This window comes from Crocodylus siamensis, chromosome 4 (assembly GCF_052110815.1).
Source record: "Crocodylus siamensis isolate JL-2025a chromosome 4, ASM5211081v1, whole genome shotgun sequence".
Lineage (NCBI taxonomy): Eukaryota > Metazoa > Chordata > Crocodylia > Crocodylidae > Crocodylus > Crocodylus siamensis.
In genome coordinates, this window is record NC_143398.1 from 208368306 (window position 1) to 208391403 (window position 23098).

Consider the following 23098-nt stretch of genomic DNA (forward strand, 5'->3'; position numbering starts at 1 on the left):
CAAATGCTGTTGGAAAAATGGCGTCGATAGACTTGCTCGACGCAGGGTTGCCACAAACCTTCAATTTGTAAAAAATGCAATATCTGCGAAGCGCAATAAAGCGAGGTATGCCTGTATATAAATATGTAGCTGCTGCTACATATTTATCACACAATATTTGTAAACTCTCTGGGACATAGACTGTTTTATTTAAGTTCCTGTAGAGCTCCTGCTACAATGGGTCTTTGGTTCTAGATCAGTGTTACCTAATATTTCTGTAGGACAACAATCTGTTGTTTAAAATTAAAATGTTTAGAAGGGAGGAAAGAAAGAAGGGTCTGTATAAGCCCTCATGATTTTTTTTGCAGGCTATCAGATGGTATTATTGAACAGAATTATAATGGCTACACTAGTTTTATGTTAGTGGTCAATGTATCAATCTTAGTGTTCCTGAACTGTAATAACATACATAGAATCCTTTTTGCAAAATGTTCCAAGATTTGTTTTTTGGTAGTTGATTATCACACATTTTGGGCTACAGTCTGCCTTTTCCTTTTATCTGACACTTTTTGCAGTTTTTCATCCTTATGTTGTGGCAGAAAGAAAAAGAAAAGTATTGTAGAGTAAAATTATTTATATGGAGAAACAGGAAAGTTGTTAAATTAAAACACACAATAAAAACAAATAAAGGCATGAGAAATGGGACTGGAGAGTCTCACACAGCCTTCCAGTAATTCATATATGAACCATGTCAATGTGTATTTAGTGAAATTTGTGCCTTGTGGCTTTCATACCATCTCTCAGGACAGGCACCTAAAGTAACACTGTATTCATAGCTTGACTTTAAGTAAAAGCTTTTCCTATGATTCAGCTATATTGTCTGTCCTTCCTCCTCCCCAACAGAAGCAAGAAAACAGATGCATCTTCAACTTTGATTGCCAAAATAACAATAAACAATGGCTGATTGTGATTGGTGCTCTGTTTTTAATAGGTCTCTATCTAGTGTGCTCTATGTACCTGTTGCATGTTTCCTGATATGAGATCCTGAGAAGTTACACACTTTGCTGAATGGAGGGCAAATTTTTCAATGAAGAGTGAGGAAAAAATGGTTTACCTTTTTGAAGCCATTTCTTCTTGCCATCAATACTGCATTTTAATATCAGTCTGAACAAAATATTCTGATTTTAGTCATTTTCTGGATCTTTGCTCAACTACTGGCGACTCCAGTGTTTCTTGGGTCCTGGGACTTCAGGGCGATTAGCCATGGCAGGGTTCCAGAGTCCCTGCTATGAAGCCAGACCAGCTCTAACTCCACATAAAAAAGAACTGCAGGAATACAAAGGTTTCCTGCCATTAAGTTAGTAGTCCTGAAAGACCTAGGAGACCCTGCTGTAACCAGGGATTTTAGGCTGTAGATTTTTTGGTCTGCAGGATGGAATCTGGAAGGTCTGAAAACCCTGGGCCAGACTGAAAGGTCTTCACACCTCCCAACTAGAGAGCTGCTCAGTGAAACCAACATGTCCTGTAGATGCATCAAAGTGATAGCAGCAGTGCTACAGATAAAAACTGTCAATATTATGTAGCAGCTGCTGGAGCTCCCAGGATTCATGGTCCCAAGAAGCCCCATAAGAGGCCTATTCCAAGCCTGGGGACACTTGTGCTTTCTGTGTCTACAAGTCAGTCAATCATAGAAGGGCTGTCTAGGCTTTCTGAAGATCTGTGAGTTCCAGTTAGGTTTGGCTTCCTGTCTCAGAACCTGCACTTGGCTCCAGGGCAGACCTATTATCTGGACTTGGGGACTTCCAGACTTTTGCCTTAGTAGCCTGGAGGGACGCCTACCTTAGAAGTCTGGAAGCCAGAGGTCTTGTGCCTGAAGCAGTCCTCCTGGTGGGGCTGCCCTAAAGCCACAGACCCAGGGAGTTCTGGCAGTTGTTTATTTTGCAGATGCAGCCTGCAGGGAGCATCCGAAAGGTTTCTTCTTTGTGACTGCTGGTTCATAGGAAAACTTAAAAACACATTGGTTTTATTCTGGTTCACCACAATCAAACACCCAAAAATTAAGTTGTTCACGAATCAGAAGCCCTGCATTTTTGTTTCTTTTATTTGTGATTACCTTCTTAATTGGTGGGGGGAAGCTAGAGAGAAAGTGGCTGTCAGAGAGATTGCTAGCCCCAAGTGTTTAGGGTTTTTTTTCAGGGAGACTGAGATTGCTGTCTGATAGAAACAATGATTTTACATAGCAGCAGCAGCCCAGATGTTTATCAAGGCTTTCAGTAGTCAGGAGAAACAAGAATCATTTTGCATGCATCCTGCACTGTTTCCTCTGTTTCCATTGCAGGGCTAAATTCAGTAACGGGTAATGCTCTTTGTCCTTGTTTGGTGCTCTAGTTCCAAGAGCATTTATATTCAAGTCCTCCTGGAAACATTGAGTGTCCAGGAAGTGTAGCATCAGGAACTTCCTGGTGTGGCAGACTGTCTGCTAGGATGCTGTCTGTTGATGAATTAGGTGGTGGTTGGACCAAAAGAGAAGTATTTGCATCCATTGTCCATTCCCATGCAAAAAAACAGATCTCACACTGGACTGAATGTCTGGCAGTTTGCAAGGTATTTTAGCAGAAAAGAGAAACAATGACTACCATGGAGGTGAAAGAGCAGTGTTAACTCATGAAGATGCAGATTAGCCAGACAAGATTTCATTGCTCTTTCCCCTTGTGTAGGGAAAACTTATCTTTCAGTGAATCTAGAACCACTCACAACCACTATCTTCCCTGCAAGAAGAAAGTATGAAGAGGATAGTTGTGGTACAAGGCAAAATTATTTGCATATTTTGACATAAATATTTTGAACATTAAGCTATACACTATGTATATTATAAAAATAATATATAGTATAACTTGCAGTATGGTTGTCTGAAGTGTTCCAAAGCAAAATACTTGCTTTTAATATCTTTTGGATTTAGCAAGACTTTCAGATCTGTGTCCAGACTGAATGATTTCTGTGTTTTGTCCCAGCATTGATTCAGTGACCTTGAGTGAGCTTTCTACTACCTAAGTATATAATCACGTTTTCCATGAAAGTGCTGTTCCATTAGGTATAAATAGGATTTTATGGTCTTGCTCTAGTTATTTAATCTAAATTTAAAGACTGTTTCATATAATCTGAGTGATTTTTATTTCCTGTGAATAGGACTATTTCTGCTGATGATCTGAGAGACAATCTTCAGCAGGATGTAGAGGGCAAAGATGTTGATGCTGATATGCTAAAAAATGACACCTTTGTCAAAGATAAAATGAAACCATCAGAGCAGATCTGGAGAGAACTATATTTAAAAACAACTCAAACATAGGCCAGGGAAAACCAGACTTCACGCCACAGAAATTATACTGTCCAGATAAGTGCAAAAGGACTTAGTAGTAGTGGCAGTAGTATATCTAGGAGGATGGATATACAAATATGGATCCAGGAAGTAGATACAAATATCCATCCTCTTGGTCCCTTGCAGCTAAATGGAAGGAAAGATGGTCCCTTGGAGCATAAAAATGGGAGCAAGAAGTGGAATTGTGTGTAAAGCAGAATCAGAGAGGAAGGAGGGAATGAAAACCATATTCACACGAAATAAGTTTTATATACTTATTTGCATATTTCTACCTGAGACACAAATACTCTTTGGCCCCTCATGCTAGTATTTCCAGAGAAGTCAGTGAATAAAATGGGCACGTTTTGCCATCTTGACATTTAGCTTTTAGTGACTAGGGACATAAATTACACACAAACCGGTAGAAGTGATCTGTAACACAGCAAAAGAAATCTGTAACACAGCAGAAGTTCATTGTGCACAAACTGCTTTCAAAATGACCAAAATCAGTTTAAGTCTGGATGGATCAGACTTAAATGACTTAGGTTAAATCGGTTTATTGAACTTCTGTCCCAATCCCCTCCAGGTTCAAGTTAACTAATTGTCCCCAAGCATCCCAGGATGTTTTGCACCTCCCTCAAAACTCCCATCATCATAGGGCAAGTTGGCTAGCTTGGCTCAAGCTGTCTGCTGTAGCTGAAGAGGGAGGCATATTGTAGCATCCCTCCAGCTTCTGGCCTGAGCCACTACAGACATGTGGCTGCATTTCCAGTTCAGCCGCAGGCTTTTTGACTGTTTGTACTTTGCCATCTTGCACAGAACATTTTATCCACAGATATGACAGCGTTTTACAAAATAAATATATCATATCTATCGTATCATAGAAAAACTCTGGAAAAGTTAAGTGGCTCACCAAAGGTGGCACAGCAGGTCAGTAGTAGAACTAGGAATAAAACCTAGGTCTCCTGACTTCCAATCTGGTGCTCTGTAGCTGCCTCTACAACCCTTCTCTCATTAGAATAATATGAACTTAACTAAGGGTCTAACGATAGACGCTTAGGTTTGAAATGTTGGCATATATTTTCATGTGCACAAAACTTAACCAAGTACTAAACTGCCTTAGTCCTAAACAAGTTCATCATTTCAGTCCAGAACATTATACTAGCTTATCTAGAATCTCCTTTTGCATTAAATGTCATTGTACTGAAGAACAGTCTACTGTAGGTATCTGACATCCAGAAACTAAAGAAATTGTAAGGTTAAGGCAAATAAAATTTTAAGCTTCATTGGGTTGAGGCCCTGGGGAAAATTTTGGTATAATGTGAGAGGAATTTGATATAAAGTATATTCACAGTTACTTATGTAGTAGCTCTTATATGCCTTATGTTCCGTATAGAAAAATGTACCTCTCTTAGCTTTTAGTGCCAGCCTAGGAACCTCACTAACATTATCATTAAACTATAGTAACTCTAGATATGGAGAGTAAATAAGGCTAGAGTAACCGTCTGGATTGGTGTATGACTCTGCAACTTTGAATCAGACTCTTAATAATTTTTGTATTTGTAGTGAAATTGCATCCATGGTTGGTACAACCCCCCGTCAATCCCCCCCCGCCAAAAAAAACAAAACCCACCCAGATTCTGTTAAAGGAGGAGAGTTTAACATTAGAAATTAAAAGAAAACACACCCCCTGCAAAAAAAAAAAAATCCCCCAAAACACAAAAGGAATCAAAACTCATGATATCTTGTATTGGACCAACTATATGTTTGCAAAAAAATTCTTTATTTGCAAGCTTTCAGCCAGAGGCAACTTTCATCAGGCATAAGAGATTGCGAAGATTGTAAAAGTTCTCCTAGGCAGAAATATGAAAAAAATCATTTTTTTTGCAAATATCTAGTTGGTCTAATAAAATACATCATCTTTGCCATGAGGTTTGATACCTTTTGTCTCTAGACCAATACAGCTACAGCCTGGATATGTAACCCAAAACGCAAACAAATTTTATAAAATTCTGTGACAAACAATCTGCATGTTAAGTCCCTGGAGGCAGCGAATTCTATGGACCTTAAGTCCTAGTTCATGTCGTTTTACCCAGAAAAGCTGATACCCTAATTTTATGAGACTTTTGCTTGAGGCAAAACTTTAAATGTGTGTCAAACATACCTTGAGGGGCATAGCTATGACAATTCTTTCTGTTCACGTACACACTTTTTTTTTCTTATTTTGGGCCTAATCTACACCATAGAGAGAACAAACTCCAGAAAACAGTGCTGGACAATTGTAATTTACATTGTAATCTACTTTTCTTTCATTAAAAGTAAATATTATAAATGGATCTACATTTTAAAAGGCAAAAATCTAAGGTCTCCATCTGACAATGAACATACATAAATTAAGTCAACAGAAACAACAATCCTGGCAAGGAAACAAAAATGTAAACCCAAAAATGATGCTTCAATCTGTACTGTGTGTGTGTATGGATGTATCATTTTATAAATGTATACATACAATGCTAAAAGCAGAATAATTAAAATATGCAGCTATTAAAAAATACAATAATTTTATAGTAGTAAATCTCATGACCTTTCTACTAAACATAAACCTAGAACATCTTGATTTAAGATTAAACTTAGATGATAAATGATAGATTATGATATGGTTAGGAAACCAAAAACCTGAACATACCCCCTAAATTTAACGTAAAAATTAATGTAACATACTAAAGAGGCCAATCAAAACAGGTAGTCAAGCCATAACGCTCTGATAGGGTGTCATTAATGCTTTGTAAACAAACAAACAAGCAAAAATCTAAGCCTTGTACATCTTAAATCATTTAAATTTATTTAAATGATTGATGGTACAAGAAATATGCTAAGATGAGTTTTCATGTACCTCAAGTAAGAACTCAAAAATGTAAGCATCTGCTCAGCTATAGCTAATTTATTTGGACAAAAAATGCAGATATTCAGAGATATCAACAGCTAAATATTTTATATTACTTGTCTAATTCAAGTGGAAAACAAAAACCATTTTAGACCAAAATCTATCATGATATACATGGGGAAAAGTACTGAGATGTAACTGGTGGGGAACATACTAGCAGGATGGTCAATGTACTATTCAAATGCTACCTTAGACAGAAACTTCAAATAAAACTACCAAAACAACCTAGCCACCTAGGCTTTTTGTCCAGTGACTCAAATGTGAAAGATTTTTGACTTGCTGAAATGAGTGCACACTAGTTGAAATGCAGCCTTTAGTATAAAGAAAACTAAGCTTGCACAAATGTAAAGGCTGAAAGGAGGCTTTCATCCAATTAGTGTTATCTCCTGAATTATAACTGTTAATTGGATTTTCAAACCCATTATATCCTAATAAACCTGACTAGTAGAGACTAAAAGGAAATCAGCTTACCTTCTACAGATTTGTGAAAAGACAGTCAAGTGGACTTCTAGGCATCTATTCTCTCATCTTGGTATGTGAGTTTTACACAAATAAAGCCTATTAACAGTAATGCCAGTTATGGGTATAAATCCTCTGCATATCAGTGGAGAAAATACAACCCTGGAAGTTGAAAAGATTGTCGTCTTCTGGATTTTGCTCAGAAGACAAGAAGTTCAAGAAGTTTTTATGCAGATAAAGTGAAATAATCCATTTAGTGTTGTACTTATGGCAAAATAATTACGTGAGCAGTGACCTCGATAAAGCATTTAAAGGCCTATCTCTAAACTTTAGTGGCCTGTATAATTCTCTGAATTTTGAATGAGAGACATTGGTGGGTGGAGACATTAGTAGATTCGCTATCCTTGTCTTTTCACTTTTGTCCTTTATATTTTCTTTTACTTTCATCATTTTCACTTTTCTGTCTACTTCCTTTTTATTTTATTCCAGTCTTTCTCAGAGTTCTGTCTGATTGTCTCCTTGCTTTCTCTTCTTCTATGACAATGTTTACCAAAATGTTGCCAGTAAGCCCTGCATCCCAATTGAAAAATGGGTCTACTGGTGCCTTTCAGAATCCCCGTATGTTTTCAACACCTACCCCATAGTTCAGACTTTCAATTAAGTACACATAAACTGGATTTTTAAATGTTTTTAAAGGTCTTCATAACACACATCTGCTTATTTGTTATATGCTTTGAGGAACAGCGAAGTAACAGAATTATGTTAATATTTAAGGCATTATCTTGACAGCTTAGCTCTTTCTCACGTAAATAAAAGAAGCAATTCACACCTAAGAGCTATATTCTCATACTCTTTTAAAACTCAGTAGATACTACTCTTTATCCATTACTCTTGAATCATATTTGGTTTCCTTAGATGGAAGACAGCTAGTGAAGTGGCTTTTGAGATATTGTTACAAAGCAGTACCACTTGGTATTTGGGTTCTTACTGTGCCATGGCCCCATCACTCCTATGATCAGGAAAAAACATAAAGGTGGTGTTAAATGCTGTTTCAGTGAAGATTCAGCCAGTATCAAAGCAAAAGTTTAAAACTGTCTAAAGCAGTGGTAAAGATCTTATTGGTTCTTGTTTGCAAAGACCTTCATAATTTTCTTTTAGTTTTGCCTTTCATGAGTAATGAAGCCATCCTAAGTTTACACAGATAGAATCCTTGTACTACACTGTGATGCATTCCCTACGCAGCATGTCACATTATTTTGATGAGAGATGCTTCTTTCTTGTGTGCTATCAGAGAACTGCTTTCAGGGGCAAATGCATACCATGTTTCTCTTAAAGATAACCTGTAAACAATTCCTTAAATACTTGTTTAAATGTATTCTTACATGCTGAAGACTCCAGATAGACAAAAGAATAATTTACCTTAAAATTGATTTACTAAATTTTACTCATTAGTTCTCGCATACTCATATTAAGTGCCATATAAAACGTTGAAATGGGTTGACGTTTGTGGTACTATACAGAGAAGTAAGAAATCAGGGTTCCTTTCCACAGACTTTTCCAGACTGCCTCTGTAGGCTCAGCCCATAATATTCTAGGCCTAGTGTATGAAGCCCAAATGGAGCATGACCATAAATAGTTATATATGAACCATTTAAAAAATATAATGGAGCTTATTTCAATGTTAGTTTCTTTTGATACAACTTTAACTGTACTGACATTCTGAAAACCTATTAAACTACAAATTCTACTGATTTAACCTAATATACCTGAGCTCCATGGTTCTGGGGAGGATTAGTGGGATGGCTTTGATGTCAATAGCATGGTAGATGCTGGGGTGCCCTAGCGGAAAAAGAGCTACCACTCTGTAATTTTACGGATCAGAACTAACAAGAAGATACTCAGCCCTCTTTTCTTGAGTCAACATACAAAATAAACATTTAAAATTCCTTTGGTAATAAATATTTATAAATCTCTTTTGAAAAGAATGGACTGCATCAGAACCATATTACACCTGTCACAAACAATATGCATTTTTAATTGAACCAAATTCCTTTAATGGTTTTACCAAATCCATAGTATCTTCCTGAGTGCTGATGTTTGCATTAGGTTCTCTTTAAGAATAGATATATATGGTAAAAACAAGTCCTGTCAGAGCTTCCTTCTGGTTCCATATCTGAGATGGCTTCAGGAAAAAAATTATTTCAGCAGTAGACAGGAATAACATGTGGCCCTTACACAATATTCCATTAAGTGATTTTTTTTATGGAATAAATTTTTAAAAGTTGAGAGTTATATAATGTTGCCTCATTTTCCAAACCCTTCTCTCTTGTAGCTCTATCTTCCATTGCAAATTCTTCCTATTCAATATTTATTTTTTTCTTTAAATACAAGTTTAAAAATAAACAGCTAGGAATACATTTCTCCAAATATTCAATACTATGGCTGTTTATAGATGTTATGGTTTTCTAGGTTTAATCTGAACGACAGCCGTCATTATATGCACGGGTGCCTGCAGTCCGAATTAACTAATCCTCATTGAATAAGGATTAAAGTTAATGCAGATTAGGGCAGTATGCACTAGGCAATTTAAACTCTATTAATTAACATGCATATGTGGAAACTCAACTGGGATTTTAGCAACACAAAAGAGGCTATCAGGCACAAAGTAACACCTTTACAAAGTCAAATGTGCCAACAACACCTTACCAGGACTATGCATCAGTATCCTAAAACCCCAGTCCTGCCCAAGCACATGGGCTACTGGTCTGTGAAGAAGAGGGAAAACCCCCTTGGCCCTCCCCTTCTCCCTCCACAACACGTTGGCAGAGGTGATCATCAAAACTCGGATCAATCACACCCATTACAACTTCTGGAGTAGCACTTTAGATACCTGTTAGTAGGTTTGCAACGATGTAGCAGTGCTTAAACAGGCATGTTATTGCAGCCTAATTACTTCCAACCACAAGTGCTCAGCACATAAACCCACATACAGAGGCTGGAAATTGGGTTTGTTAAGGGGTTGATGGTCAGTGATCATCTATTACCCTGTAATTTGATTTGAATTGCAGGGTTGCATTCAGATGTGCAGACACATGTGGCTTGTGGCACCACAAACCTCTTTGTGGTGCCACAAACTGCACAAATTGCATGTTAATCTGTGTGTTAATACCTAATTTGCAGTACCAGGGCAAAATTTGCTCCTGGGACTTCCCTGTAGCAACTGCCTCCCAAAAAAAAAAATCTGAAAAAAAAGCATCACAAGCCACACCAAAGAGGTGTGTGTTGGGACAAAAGCAGAGACAGGGGAGCAGGTAGTCTTGGGCTGCTTGCTCCCCTGTCCCCGCTTGCTGCAGAACCCCTGCGCTGAGGCACCCTATGCCCCAGCTACCTGCTACCCAGATGGCTCGGGAGCAGGGTGCCTTGAGATGGGGGAGCAGGCAGCCCTGAAATTACTCCCCCTCTGTCTCTGCATGCTGAGGCACCCTGTGCCCCAGCCAGGTGTGGAGCAGCTGGGGAACAGCTGGCTGGAGTTTAGGGTGCCTCAGTGTGGAGGTTCCATGTGTCTCAGTGCATGAGTGCTGCAGTCTCCCCCACCTCAGGGCACTCTGCACCCCAGTCGGGTGGGGGATGCCTGGTTGGGGCACAGAGTCCCTCAGAGCAGAGGTCCACAGCAAGGAAAGATGGGGGAGCAGGCAGCTCTGCTTCCCCTTTCTCCCCCGCTGCTCCCCAGCTGGCCGGGGCACAGGGTTCCTCAGCTTAGGGATTGCCTCCCAGCTGAGGCACCCTGTGCTGCAGGCAGCCCCCGCACAGCACAAGAAGCAGGACAATGTGTCCTGCTGTAAAGCGCACAGGCAGGGGCACACACTGCAGGACAAAGTACTGGAATAAATTTGTGCCGCTACTCTTTGTGCTGCTGCAAAGGCACACCCCTGCTCATGGGGAACCAGGCTATAATGCACATCAGTTGACGTGGTTTAGAGAATGGTGAGCACAGCTACAAATGGCTTATGAGATAGCTGTGTGAGGAATGCAATATAAGAGAACTTGCTCTGAAAAAAGCTGAGAATCTATTAATGTGCAAAACCCCAAATATCAAATAGGTGAGATGTCAGCAAAATGAGGGGAAGGATCACAAGAACAACTGAAAACGAGACTGTAAGAAATGTTGTGAGAATGGTGTCCCCAAGCACATATATACTTTTTTCTTGAAGACTTTAAGATAAATTTTCTTTCTCTCTATAAGGGCCTAGCAGTTTAAATGATTTCCTTGATCTTTCCATGAACTACCTTCACTATGAGTCCCAGGCGGCAGGGGAGGAGCTCTCCAACCATGGGTATGGGCAGACCAGGATAGGGAATGGGTGGAGCATAGCAAAATACTGGCCAGCAGCGTTGAGATCACAGTGAAGGAGAAAATCTGTTATTAGCATAGCTACCAAAAAGATTGCTTTTCTTCTGGAAAACGTAGAAGTAGTTGATCCAGAAAGTGACCTGTGACTCTCAATATAATTTCCTCAGTCTACTTCTGAATCAGTACAGTGTTGTGCTTTATTTAATGTTTCTGTCCAGCCTGATGATGATGAGAAAACTCTGGTACCCTTTCTCAGGAATATTTCTTACTCATAAGAAATCTCACTGAAATAACTGTGGGCAAAGGTTTTGGACAGGTCTGGGCATTCTTTCTAGACTTGACCTTAACCCAACAATTATTGTATTTGACTTTTACTAATTAATTTTAATTTATGAATTTATATATATAATTTTCAGTTGCCTCTGGCCATTTTTAGTTCACATTGGAAATGGAAGTAGAGATAGTTATATACCATAAAGATTTTTCTGGTATTTCTAGCCTGATTGGAAGAAGTAAGTTCCAGGCACCTTATGGAAATATCTATTATCCTGAGATTTCCAGCCCTGTATTTCAGCTTAAAAAGCTTGCATAATTCTAATAATACAGGTTTTTGGAACATGTATGAACTGAATTGTAGTTTTACACCTTTTGGAGCTGATAGAGAAAATCTTCTGTGTTGCAACTTAAGCAAATTAGTTCTTGTCATACCACCAGTAGACATGGAAAACAATTATCACTTCCTTCTTTATAAAAATATTTCATATGGTTGCAGATTGTTTTAATTCTCCCCCTCCTTCAGTTTTCTGTTTTTCATAGGAAAGGAACTTAACTCTCCTTCGGAAATTATGTTGTCTAAAGCTCTTATTATTCTTGTCACTCTCCTTTAGACTGGCAGTTTTATTTATGTCTTTCTTAGAGCATGGTGCCCAAAACCAGACATAGTATTCCAGTGGAGGCCTTGCCAGTACTAAGGAGAGTGGAATAATTACCTCCCATGCCCAACACACATCATCTTCCTGTTTTTGTGTTATTTCTTCTATTTATCATGAATTCTAGGCCTGTTCCAATTGCTTGCAACTTCTCCAAGGTTGGTATCCATAGATTTTACAAGTGTGCTCTCTATTCCATTATTCAAATCGTTAATGAAAATAATGGCAAAAACTGGCAGGAATCTACTTGAAAAATCCACCATTTTGAAAGCAAAATTTGATGTCCTTTTTTAACATAGATTTGCAACCAGTTGTGTGCCTACCTCATAGTTATTCCATTTAGACCAGGGATACCAAATATATGACTTGTAGAGCTGCGTCATCCACCCCATGGCAACAGTGTTAACTGTTGCAGCTTCAGGGCCACAGCAGTTAACATTGCCACAGCTTGTCCCACTGCCAAATATCTGGCCCTGTGAGAAGTCCCAAAGGGCCAGACATTTGGCAGTAGGAGGAGCGGTAGCTGTCAATGCCCCAGAAGCTGCAGAAATGTGTGGTCACCATCAAATCTGCAGCTTGATGGGCAGCCCTGTGAGCCAGATGATAAGGCTCTGCAATCCAGGGCCAGCCTTTGACCAGTGCCATACAACTCACCTAGCCTGTGGGGCTGAATGAGTCTGACACTCCTGATCTAGACCACATTTTCTCGTTTGCTTTTTGAGAATATGATGTGGGACAGGGTCAAAGACATTCTGGAGTCAAGATATCACTTCTGCTATATCACCGGCTATTCTGTCAAAGGAGATAAGCTTGGTTAAATTTGACTCATTCTTGATAAATTGGTATTGGCTCTTCCTTGTTACCTTTTTGTCACTTAATACCTTGGGAGCTTATAAACTGATTGTCTAATCCTTCTATGTCTAATGTCCTTTTGGGTACCAAAGTTAGGTTGACTGGCATGTAATTCCTTGAGTGCTCCTTTTTCCCTTTTTAAAAAGAGAAACTACATGTGCTGTTCTTAGTCCTCTGGGACCCTATTAAAGATAATCAATTGTTTATAGTCCAGTTTGCTTCAGCAAGTTCCATATGTATTCTGGAACATCCTCAAACTCCGCCAACTTGAATATGTCTTATTTATCTAACTGTTCTTTAACTTGTTCTTTCTCTAGTCTAACCTCCTAGCCCTTCCTAAAAAACAGTTGAATTAAGAATCTGGTTACATTTAACTTGCTTTTTGAGCATTGAAGCCAAAAAGGCATGTAATGCTTCAAACTTTTCTGTACCATTTGTTATTTAATCACCTTTCCTGCTAGCAAACTGGTTTAATACATAGTAAATATGGATCAGTGACACACTACAAAGCCCTCCTACATAGTGAGTCACTCAAATCCAAGTATAGTTACTCCATGGGAAATGATAATAATTTTACTGTGTGAGAAAGTTAATATATATAATGTGTTGTCATTTTATTTCCCTAATTTCATCCCAGAGTAATTTGTTCAATGCAAATTCTTTCCTCTGCCACCAAGTGGCCAGATAGTATAATAGCACCTACAGTGGGCAGCCAGTTTGGGAGAACTGCCTATATATTCCTGCTATTGAACAATCAATTTACTGTGAGATAAATTACCGTGTAGTAATTTCTGTTGTGTGTCCAGACCATTGCTGTACTTCCTATCTTTCCTCTGCATCAAGATAATTAGCTGTTTTGCCTTTAATATAATCTCTTTTTGGAACTGCCAGCTCTCCCAAAACTCTTAAAAGTTTCTTTCCAAGAGACATCATGTATCAAACTTCCTGATTGTGCCAATGTCTGCTTTTACAAGTCCATTGTGATTCTTCTACTTACTCATTGCTCTTTCCCCTTTCTCTCCTTAGAACATCAATTCTATTGATTCATAATCACTTTCACCCTAATTATTTTCCAGTCAGATACTCAACCTGTTCCTCTTTGTTAGAATCAGATCAATGGTAGCTACAACCTCTGTAGATTCCTCAACCTTCTGAAAGAACACGTTGTACCCAATATATTCCAAGAACTTGCTGGATGTCCTATGCTACTGCTTTTCTAATAGATCTCCGAGTATTTACATTTCACTACTACCAGCTCAAACAAAACAAAAAAGAGGAAAAAAAAGAACCCACCTCATCAATCACCTCCTCCTTCTGGCTTTGTGATCTGTAACAGACCCTTTCCATGATTTTTCATCTTTTCTTTTCCTTACTTATCTTCACTTACAGACATTCAGCAAGTCTGCGTCTCATTTTTTCTTCTTTGACTTTGCAGCAAGTTATGAATTCTGGATATACAAAGCAATATCTCCTCTCTTCATTGCATGTCCTTCCTGAAAAAGCTCTATCCTGCTATACCAGTATTTCAGTCTTGCAACTTAACTTACCAAGTCTATGTGCAACTAATTATGTCATAGTTCTGGTTGTATACTAAGGCTTCTACTTTTTCTTGTGTATTCTCTCTTTGAATTTGTCTACAGATGTCTCAGCTGTTTAGAGGTTGGCCCATTATTCACCTCTTCATCTCTCCCATGACCCTATTTCAGTCCATTGACTGATACAAAGGGCTGAATGATGCAATGATGAATGGTGTGATTTTTTGAAAAATATGTGCAAGTAATTTTGGAAGTCTCACTGAGAGTCAGTAAAACTTAGGCTTCCCAGTTAGAAGTTATCCCCCACGTAAAGATGACATTACATGACTATTACTACTATTCTCCATAGGATCCATGCCCCATTCAGTGCACAGGATGGGAAGTGCTTAGGGAATAAGAGAGATATCCTATATTTGAATCCTCTTCACTTACTGAGTGATCCCTGATCTATTTACCCCACACAAAGAATATAAAATTGGCAATGGATACTGAATTATTTTCTAATAGCGTTCTTTCTACAGGGTCATTATTGTTATAACATATGAGCACCTCACAGCTTTTAACTTCATTGTAGGTAAGAGAGATTATTCTTCTGGTTTTATGGAAAGTGGGGGCAAGTGGGGAGAAACTGAGATGCTTTCTTAAGGTCAGAGAGTCAGCTTTAGAATTCAGAACCACTAACTCCCAACCACATATTCACATGACAATATCCTCATGTTAGAGGTGCTAATCTTCTAGAATGGCCATTGACTTCAGTGAGGTTTAGAGTCATCAGCATATCCAGCCCCATGACTTTGAAAATGGGAATCCAGAAAATGAGGGAAACACAGTTGAAAAGCAAGGATATAATTACATTTTCCTTGGTCTTGCTCATCTTACCACAAAGCCATCCCTTCTTATCCCACAGGCCTCTGTTTTCCTCTGTATACTGTCCTACTTCTTAATCAAGGAGGGTAAGGATCCTACAAACAGCCTACACAGCCGTGACAGATTCCCTGAGAACCATCCATCCCCTCTACTAATGGGAGCAGAAGTCTGATAAGAGTATAACTTTGTTAAATAAAGGGCTGTATTGTAATCTATATAACAACATACAAATTAAGGTCACACAAGCTACAAACAGACACCTCATGTGTGGTAGGTCCTGACTGTCTCAGGGTTTGGCTCAGATCAAAATAGGAGTGGTATACCTGTTTATCAACCTGCATTGTTTCTCCTGCCTGTAAGTGGTTAGGGAGAGCACAGAGCCTGGCAGGCTTGTCCCTAGAGTGAACTGCAGTTAAGCTAAATGAGCCACAAATAACGTACAGAAAATTTCCTGGGAAAAACCACTAGTGCCTTTTAATGGCATATTTCACAGGAATGTGAAGTAGGACAATGAGTATAAATGGTCTGTATGACAGTCTGTAGGAGAGAGTGACTGAGAAAGCTTGGAGGGGATAGTTAGCTCAGTCAGTCTGAAGTCAGGCAGAAGGCAGGGTAGATGTGCACCTTATAGACTAACTCATGGGCTTGTCAACCGAGTGTACATGGTACTTGAGAAGGCCCTAGGGGATATGTGCATGTGGGCAGTGCCAACACACACCATCCTGCACTGCTGCGCAGGTGCCATCTGCCTGGCCAGACGTAGTGGACAGGAGAAGCTCACACACATCGGCTGCCACTGCTCTGCGTTTGGCCATGCCCTGCCCTTGCTCCACGTCTGGCCGCTGGGGGTAAACTGCTCCATGTCTGGCTACTGGGGGTACACTGATCCAAAAAGGTTGAAACCTCCTGGACTAACTAAATCAAAGGTGTATAGCATGAGTTTTTGTGAGCTCAAGCTCTTTACATCAGAAGCTAATGAAGTGAGCTTAGGCTTATGAAAGCTCATGCAATACATATCTTTGAGTTAGTTTATAAAAGGGGTGGCCAATCTGCAGCATGTGTACCACAAACCTCTGTGTGTGGCATGTGGCAGATTTGGTGAGGGGACAGGCAGCACAATGGCAGATAGGGCAGGGGGCGGAAAGCAGAGTGGCAGATCAGATGGGGTAAGAGATCAGAGTGTTATTCAGGAAGGGTGCACAGCTAAAGAAACTTTTCTGCCAGCTAATTTGTGGCACTTGTTCCAAAAAGGTTGGCCCCCGCTGGTCTATAAGGTGCACATCTACCCTTGCCTTCTGAGGAAACTTGGACTGGCTTTCTTCTAAGGGAAGTATGGGGGCTTCTTCCCTATGCAAAGAGAGATTACTGGAAGAGAATAGTGTGGGTCTCTCCTTGTTTCCCCCAATTAGAAGACGTGGCTGATTCCAAGGTTCTCAGTAGAGCGTGGGATGCTGTTACTTCTTTGATATTGTGGGCTCAACTACTATATTTTCTTCAATATAATACATTCCCAAATAAAACACTGTGTGTATGGAAGGTGGAATATAGAAAAAAAGATTTTTCTAGAGCCATGGCCAACTGTGTGACGTACAGTAAATCCTCCTGGAAAGTGTCTAGCAAGTGTGGCATCAGGATTTTCCCATGAGGCCACACTTCCAGGAAGACTTATTCTATATCACACAAGGCTAGGACCCAAACCCTTGCAAGGGCAGTCATGAGGCTATTAGTTTTTACTGTAAGTAATTATTTATATGAGATCATGGAAATAAAATGTTGCTTCCACATCAAAAGCCTCATCAAGACGCCACCAACAGCTCAACTGCTGTTTCAGACACAAGCTATATTGCTTGGCCAATAGCTTTGACTATGAGAGGGTTAATACAAGAATCTGCCCCTTCAGTTTGTTGAACAGATACAAGCAGCCACCATTTTGGCAGCTGCACAGCATACACAGTGTCTCCACAGACTTGCTTCTTTCACAGTAAAAAAAGTCAGCTTTCCCTCTTAAAACACATACTCCAATTTATGGGACAGGGCAAGATGATTTTGGGGGGAAAGGTCCGCATTATATGTTAGAAAATATGTCATTTAAAACCTTAATATTTGGTTATTATTCAGCCAAAATATACCCTAGGGACACAAGCAGGATAAGGGAAATGGCAGGATTTTAAAGTAACCAACTCAGCCAAGCCCAAAGGGAATTTCATTGGGCAAAGACAAGGCTTTTCTCAGGCTTCAGGGATTTTTCTTTTCTGACTTGAGAAGGTCTGCTGCAAGCATTAAAAGTATCAGGGCATCTCAAATGGAAAAAAGTCACAAGAATCTTTTTGTAATGGAAAAATGTTAAGCAGACTCAATGTAGAAAACACTACTAGCTCCCCTTTTATGTACATGGATTAGATGTCTTCCTAAATGTTAAAACATGTATTTCTGCAGTCTTCTATCTCTTTGCTTTTCAACAGGAGTTTTGAAATTGCAATTTTAAGGTTGAGTGTTAGCTTAATTATTGCTCTTTGAACGAAATCTATACATTCAAAAGTATCCTGTTTTTCAAAATTTGTTGAGACAGTCTGGTCTTAATATGATTAGCTAACTGCCCAGAAAACATCCATTTAAGGAAAATAGATCTGAAAGCTAATTATTATTATAATGCTTTCTAATTGTATTTAGTTGTTATTAGAAAGCTAATTGAAATGTCCTTGATTTTCATTCTGGTTAAACCTGACTGGACAACATTAGTTGTTATAGGGCCAGTGTGTCAGTTGGTGTAAATCAGAATAGTTCAATTGACTGGAAATTAGGTCATTTACATCTGCTGAAGATCTACTTCTGCATGTCATTAAAGGTTAACATAGGGTCTGACTTGCTTCATTACACCTATTTTATACCAGCATAACACTATGGAAATTAATTATACATAACTCATGTGACAGAGTATGGAATCAGGTCCATTTTTCTTACCATTGATATCACAAAACAGATGCGTGTCAATTCTGCATCTGAGATTATTCAAATGGCTATGTCTTACAGGAGTGGGCACTTACTGATGAATTAGTTTATAAATTTCCAAATTTTGTTATTCCATTTAGACATTAAAAAGAATTGTGCTGTTCACAGACAGCATGGGAATCAGACTTAATTATTTTAAGAACAGAAATCACTAATTTCAAAAGAGTCAGACCTCAGACCATGAGAATATGTTATTGAGAGCATGAGTGTGTATGCATGTGTGATGGGAATGTAAGAATAAATTCTGTTAAAAGCATGATGGGATCTGACACATGATCCCAACAATCATGTCTCCTACCATGTCACACATGCATGCCAGGAGGTGTGACCATGGAATTGGGGATCAGATCTCAATCATACTCTATTGTCAATTTCATCATCCTAGGTGCCCCCTGCACCAGCAAGGAGTTATCCAGGGACCCGGTAGTCCTGTGGCGTGGACCACCAGTCAGCTGATCAGCATGTCCAACCTTGCGATTGCACGGGAGTCTTGACAGACTCTATGGTGCTCCGAAGGCTGGGAGTGGCCACGTGTTTAATTTAAAGCACAGTGGGAACCACCACAACATTATTACTCACATTTTCTGTAATAAGTTTGTGGCTCGTTCCCTGTTTTATAACACTGTTACTTGCTTGAAAGTGTGACCAAGTTACTATTTAAGACGGGGTAGGTAAAATGATGGATTTGGCTGGCGGCTGGATTTTATTTCCCAGCAGCCCCTGCCCGTGTTGCTACATCCAGTTTCCTGGGAGACCCCAGGAGTGGTGATGCCATGACAATGCAGGGCCAGGGTTTCCATGGAGAGTGTCCCCAGCACAGCTGGCAGGGTGGGCAGCAGGGCAGGGGGTTGCTCTAGGGCTGGGATCTTGCGGTGGTGACAGTGTAGTCTGGAGCCAGGGCAGAGCTGCGATCCTCTGCCCGCACACCAGGCTAAGATTGACACTGATTTAACAAAGAATGCAACTAGTTCACACTCCAGCTGTATCTTGTTCCTCAAGCGTTTACTTTTAGATTGGTTGAAAAATCTCTCCAACTCAAAATGCGAGAGAAAATGCAGCTTTTTACCACACCATTATTGTTTTTCAGTGTTCAAACTGTAGACAGTGTAACGAGTTTTAGACTTGAATTTATACACGTCTTCATAGTTTCATTATCTCTAGCAACAAATTTTCATACTATGTGAAAACAAAATAACAAAATCCAAAAATCCTTTATCTAAAACGACATTTGAAATCTGTATTATGTGGTTTTTATCTGGAATCTGGTTCTTCCATGAACTTTTTGATCTGTTTTGAGAAGCTGATTAAATTTAACACACAGAAAACAGTCAGCTCCTTTCCAGTGAGAATAGCTTAACAGAGTTACAAGTAAAATATATGCAAAATATTTGCAGATACTTATAAAGCATTAAAACCCTAAAGACTAGCTTCACTAGAAAATACTCCTGCAATGTTTATTTTTTACCATACATCAGCTGTAAACTTAGATACTTTCTGCACTGAGTTTATCTATCTAAAGAATATATGATTGCAGTGGCATATGTCAAAGATATGTTACAAATTATGCACATTACACTGCACTTTATTAGAGTGATCATGGAGCCTATTATCATGGCATGTAGCAATATTTCTTCTAAATCATCAAGTAGAACATATGTCTTTATTAATATATCATTAATTTATTAGTATCATTATACATTGTTATTAAATTAATTGATTATGTTTTAATATAATGGTATCATTACCTGTACGGATTTGTGTTGGTACTGGTATTGAGCAAAGGTATTTTTTGAAGAGGCAACGTCAGCTTTTTCAAATTGTTTCTTCACTCTTGCCAAACCACCAGGTACTGTACAAGCTTCTGATTCTCCTGTAGCCTAGCATGATTAATAAAATAAAGGTATCTGTTTATCTTATACAGTAAGACAAGATGATCATAAAAAATATTCTTTCATTAGGTGAGAGCAGTTATTTTAAATTTGATACTTTTAAATGGAAATCCTGGAGAGTTTGGTTACTTATGTAGCCACCTGCAATTGGTATATTCATTGTAGATGACTACACCTTCGGTTGTGATATTCTTTCCTATATCATTGTATATTATATTTTATATATAACCAGTCAAAGCAAAGCTTGAAATACTTTTTTTTTGAATCTCTGTGGGTGCATCTGCATGTGTGCTTTACTGCAGATTAGCTCCGCAGTAAAGCATCACTGTCTACACATGTGCCAGTATTAGGGCACAGTAAATTATTTAGCTGCTGTAAGATAGCACTGTCGGAAACAGTGCTATCTTATGGTGAAGTCATTTACTGCTCAGAAATGCATATGTGGACCGTGACCAGGACTGCAGCAGTTTGAGCTGTGGACTGTGAGCCTAGACTGGCAGCAGGCTCGAGGGGACAGGGGTGGAGGTGCAGCCACACGGCTCCACAGTTTTGGTACTCTTGTTCCCCAGCCAGCCCCTCCATTGCCTAATGCTGTCACCTGGAGTCCAGGGCTGACTCCCGGAGCCTGTTGCCAGCTTGGGGTTTCTCTAGACCAGCTCAGGCTGCTGCAGTCTCAGGTGCACATGCAAACACTGTGCCCGGAGTAGCCAACACTGGCACAACCTGTGCCAGAGTTTATCATGTTGTCTTAATGGCATGTATAGATGGACTCAGTAAGATAAATTTTGTTGAGACTTCTCAGTATTGTTACAATTTCTTCAATTTCATTAACTGTTCTATACCTCTAGCCAGCAGGCAGCCCCTGCATTGAAGCACCCTTGTGCCCCAGCCAGTCGGGGCAGTATCTACCTATCTATTTTACCCTGCAGCAGAATAGCAGTGCTATAGAAAGGAAGTTTGGCACCTGGGAAAAGCCTGTAGCAGCAGCGCACCTTCACCCCATGCACAGATCTGGGGGACACACACCCCTCTATGCTTGCCCAGGAGTGCACGCAGTGGCAGAAGCCACCCTTCCTCGATCCAGCTCTGTTCCACACCCCACCCCAGCTGGGCAGTGCTTGTTGGTGCCCCTTTGCTTTGGTGCCCAGGGCGGTCACCTCACTCGCCCCCCACCCCTTGCTACAGCACTGGAGAATAGTACTTGGATTTACAAGTACTATCCTGCTGCAGAGTAAATTAGTTGCAACAACAATCAACATAAAGTTTCATAGTTTCCAGGGTCGGAAGGGACCTGAGCAGAACATCCAGTCCAACCCCCTGCCATGGCAGGAAAAAGTACTGGGGTCAAACGACCCCAGCAAGGTGTTCATCTAGCCTCCTCTTAAAGACCCCCAGGGTAGGAGCCAGCACCACTTCTCTTGGAAGCTGGTTCCAGACCCTAGCTGCCCTGACTGTGAAGTAGCGCCTCCTGATATCTAACCTAAACCTACCCTCTGCCAGCTTGTGACCGTTATTCCTGGTCACTCCTGGCGGTGCTCGGGGGAACAGGGACTCCCCCAATGCCTGCTGATCCCCCCTGACTAGTTTATAACAGGCCACCAGATCCCCCCTCAGCCTTCTCTTCCGGAGGCTGAACAGGTTCAGGTCCCATAGCCTCTCCTCATAGGGCCTGCCCTGTTGTCCCCTGATCATACAAGTGACCCTCTCCATGCTGTCAACATCCCTGCTTCCTTCCTGATCTGCCATTGTGATATAGATAAAAACAAATTCAGACACAGCACTTTAAACCTAGGGGACCTGGACCTTTAGGTATTGCTGAAGAATGTGTATCACAACTTTCTGAGGAAGGGTTTTGAAAGTGACAGTAGGCTGTCTTTACGCTGCTCTGGCCCATGATCTTCTGGTTATCAGTCCAGGCAATGCTCCAAGTAGTAGCTGGACATTGCCATTCTCAGGGCCAGTTGAGAGATGGGAGTATGGCAATCTTTCTGTAGCTTTGCTCATTTTGTGCTTCAGGTGCTAGCCTGTGTTGAGACCTGAATTTGATCTCTTGCTCAGTCAATGATTTCTTCTCTAGGTGGGGCAAATCATTCAGGGATGGTTTACACCAGGGGTGGCCAACCTGCAGTACTCATGTCACAAGTGGTATGGAAAGTATGTGTGTGTGGCACATAGAAGATCAGGGAGTGGATAAACAGCACAATGGCAGATCGGGAAGGAAGCAGAAAGCAAAGCAGCAGATCAGGCAGGAGAAGGGGATCAGCGTGGCACTTGGGAAGGATGAGTGGCTAATTTGTGAAACACTTGTCAAAAAGGTTGGCCACTTCTGGTTTATATTAGGAAGAGGTTATTTTTGTACCATGTTATAACTGGTTGAGTAAACCCTGGGTATAAAAACAGGATACACGAATTAAAGATTGTGAACTGCTCAGACATCATGGTAATGGAGGAGGCATAAAAGGGATAAAGGGATGCAAAATGACCGCAGGATCTTAGCATCTTCTCAACACTTTGCTTTCATTTTTATATTATCATATTCATGTTTAATTTTGTATTTTTGTTGTTGTCATTGCTTGCACACAATGCAAGACATTTCTAATCACATCTTTCATTCAATTTTAAATAAACCTTTTATATCTTATCATGATTATTGCTTTAATAATAAAGCTGTTATCTATATAGATACACTCTATTGCTCCTACTGATAGAATATTATCAGTTTTTATGAACATCATGCATGAGTTTATCTTAATTCTATAAAAAAAGAACACAAAACAAGTAGGAGACAGTTTCTCAGATTAATATATAAGCTAATGTTGTATTCAAAGAACCTGTTGCTTAAAAAACAGTAAATACTGTGTTTTTGCATTCATGGGTAATTTGACATTTATTTGTTCAATTTACCAATTCTTATTGCAATGAAGTAGGC

At 39.8% G+C, this 23098-nt stretch overlaps 1 protein-coding gene across 4 annotated transcripts in view; it reads right to left on the minus strand.

Annotated features, from left to right (window-relative positions):
- XIRP2 (xin actin binding repeat containing 2) overlaps positions 1-23098 on the minus strand; it is a 204940-nt gene that overhangs the window by 23241 nt on the left and 158601 nt on the right. For all 4 annotated transcript variants that reach the window (XM_090045563.1, XM_090045559.1, XM_090045560.1 and 1 more), the window contains one exon: positions 20026-20157. In XM_090045563.1, coding sequence (XP_089901689.1) covers positions 20026-20157 — 132 coding nt within the window. The remainder of the gene's footprint in view (positions 1-20025; positions 20158-23098) is intronic.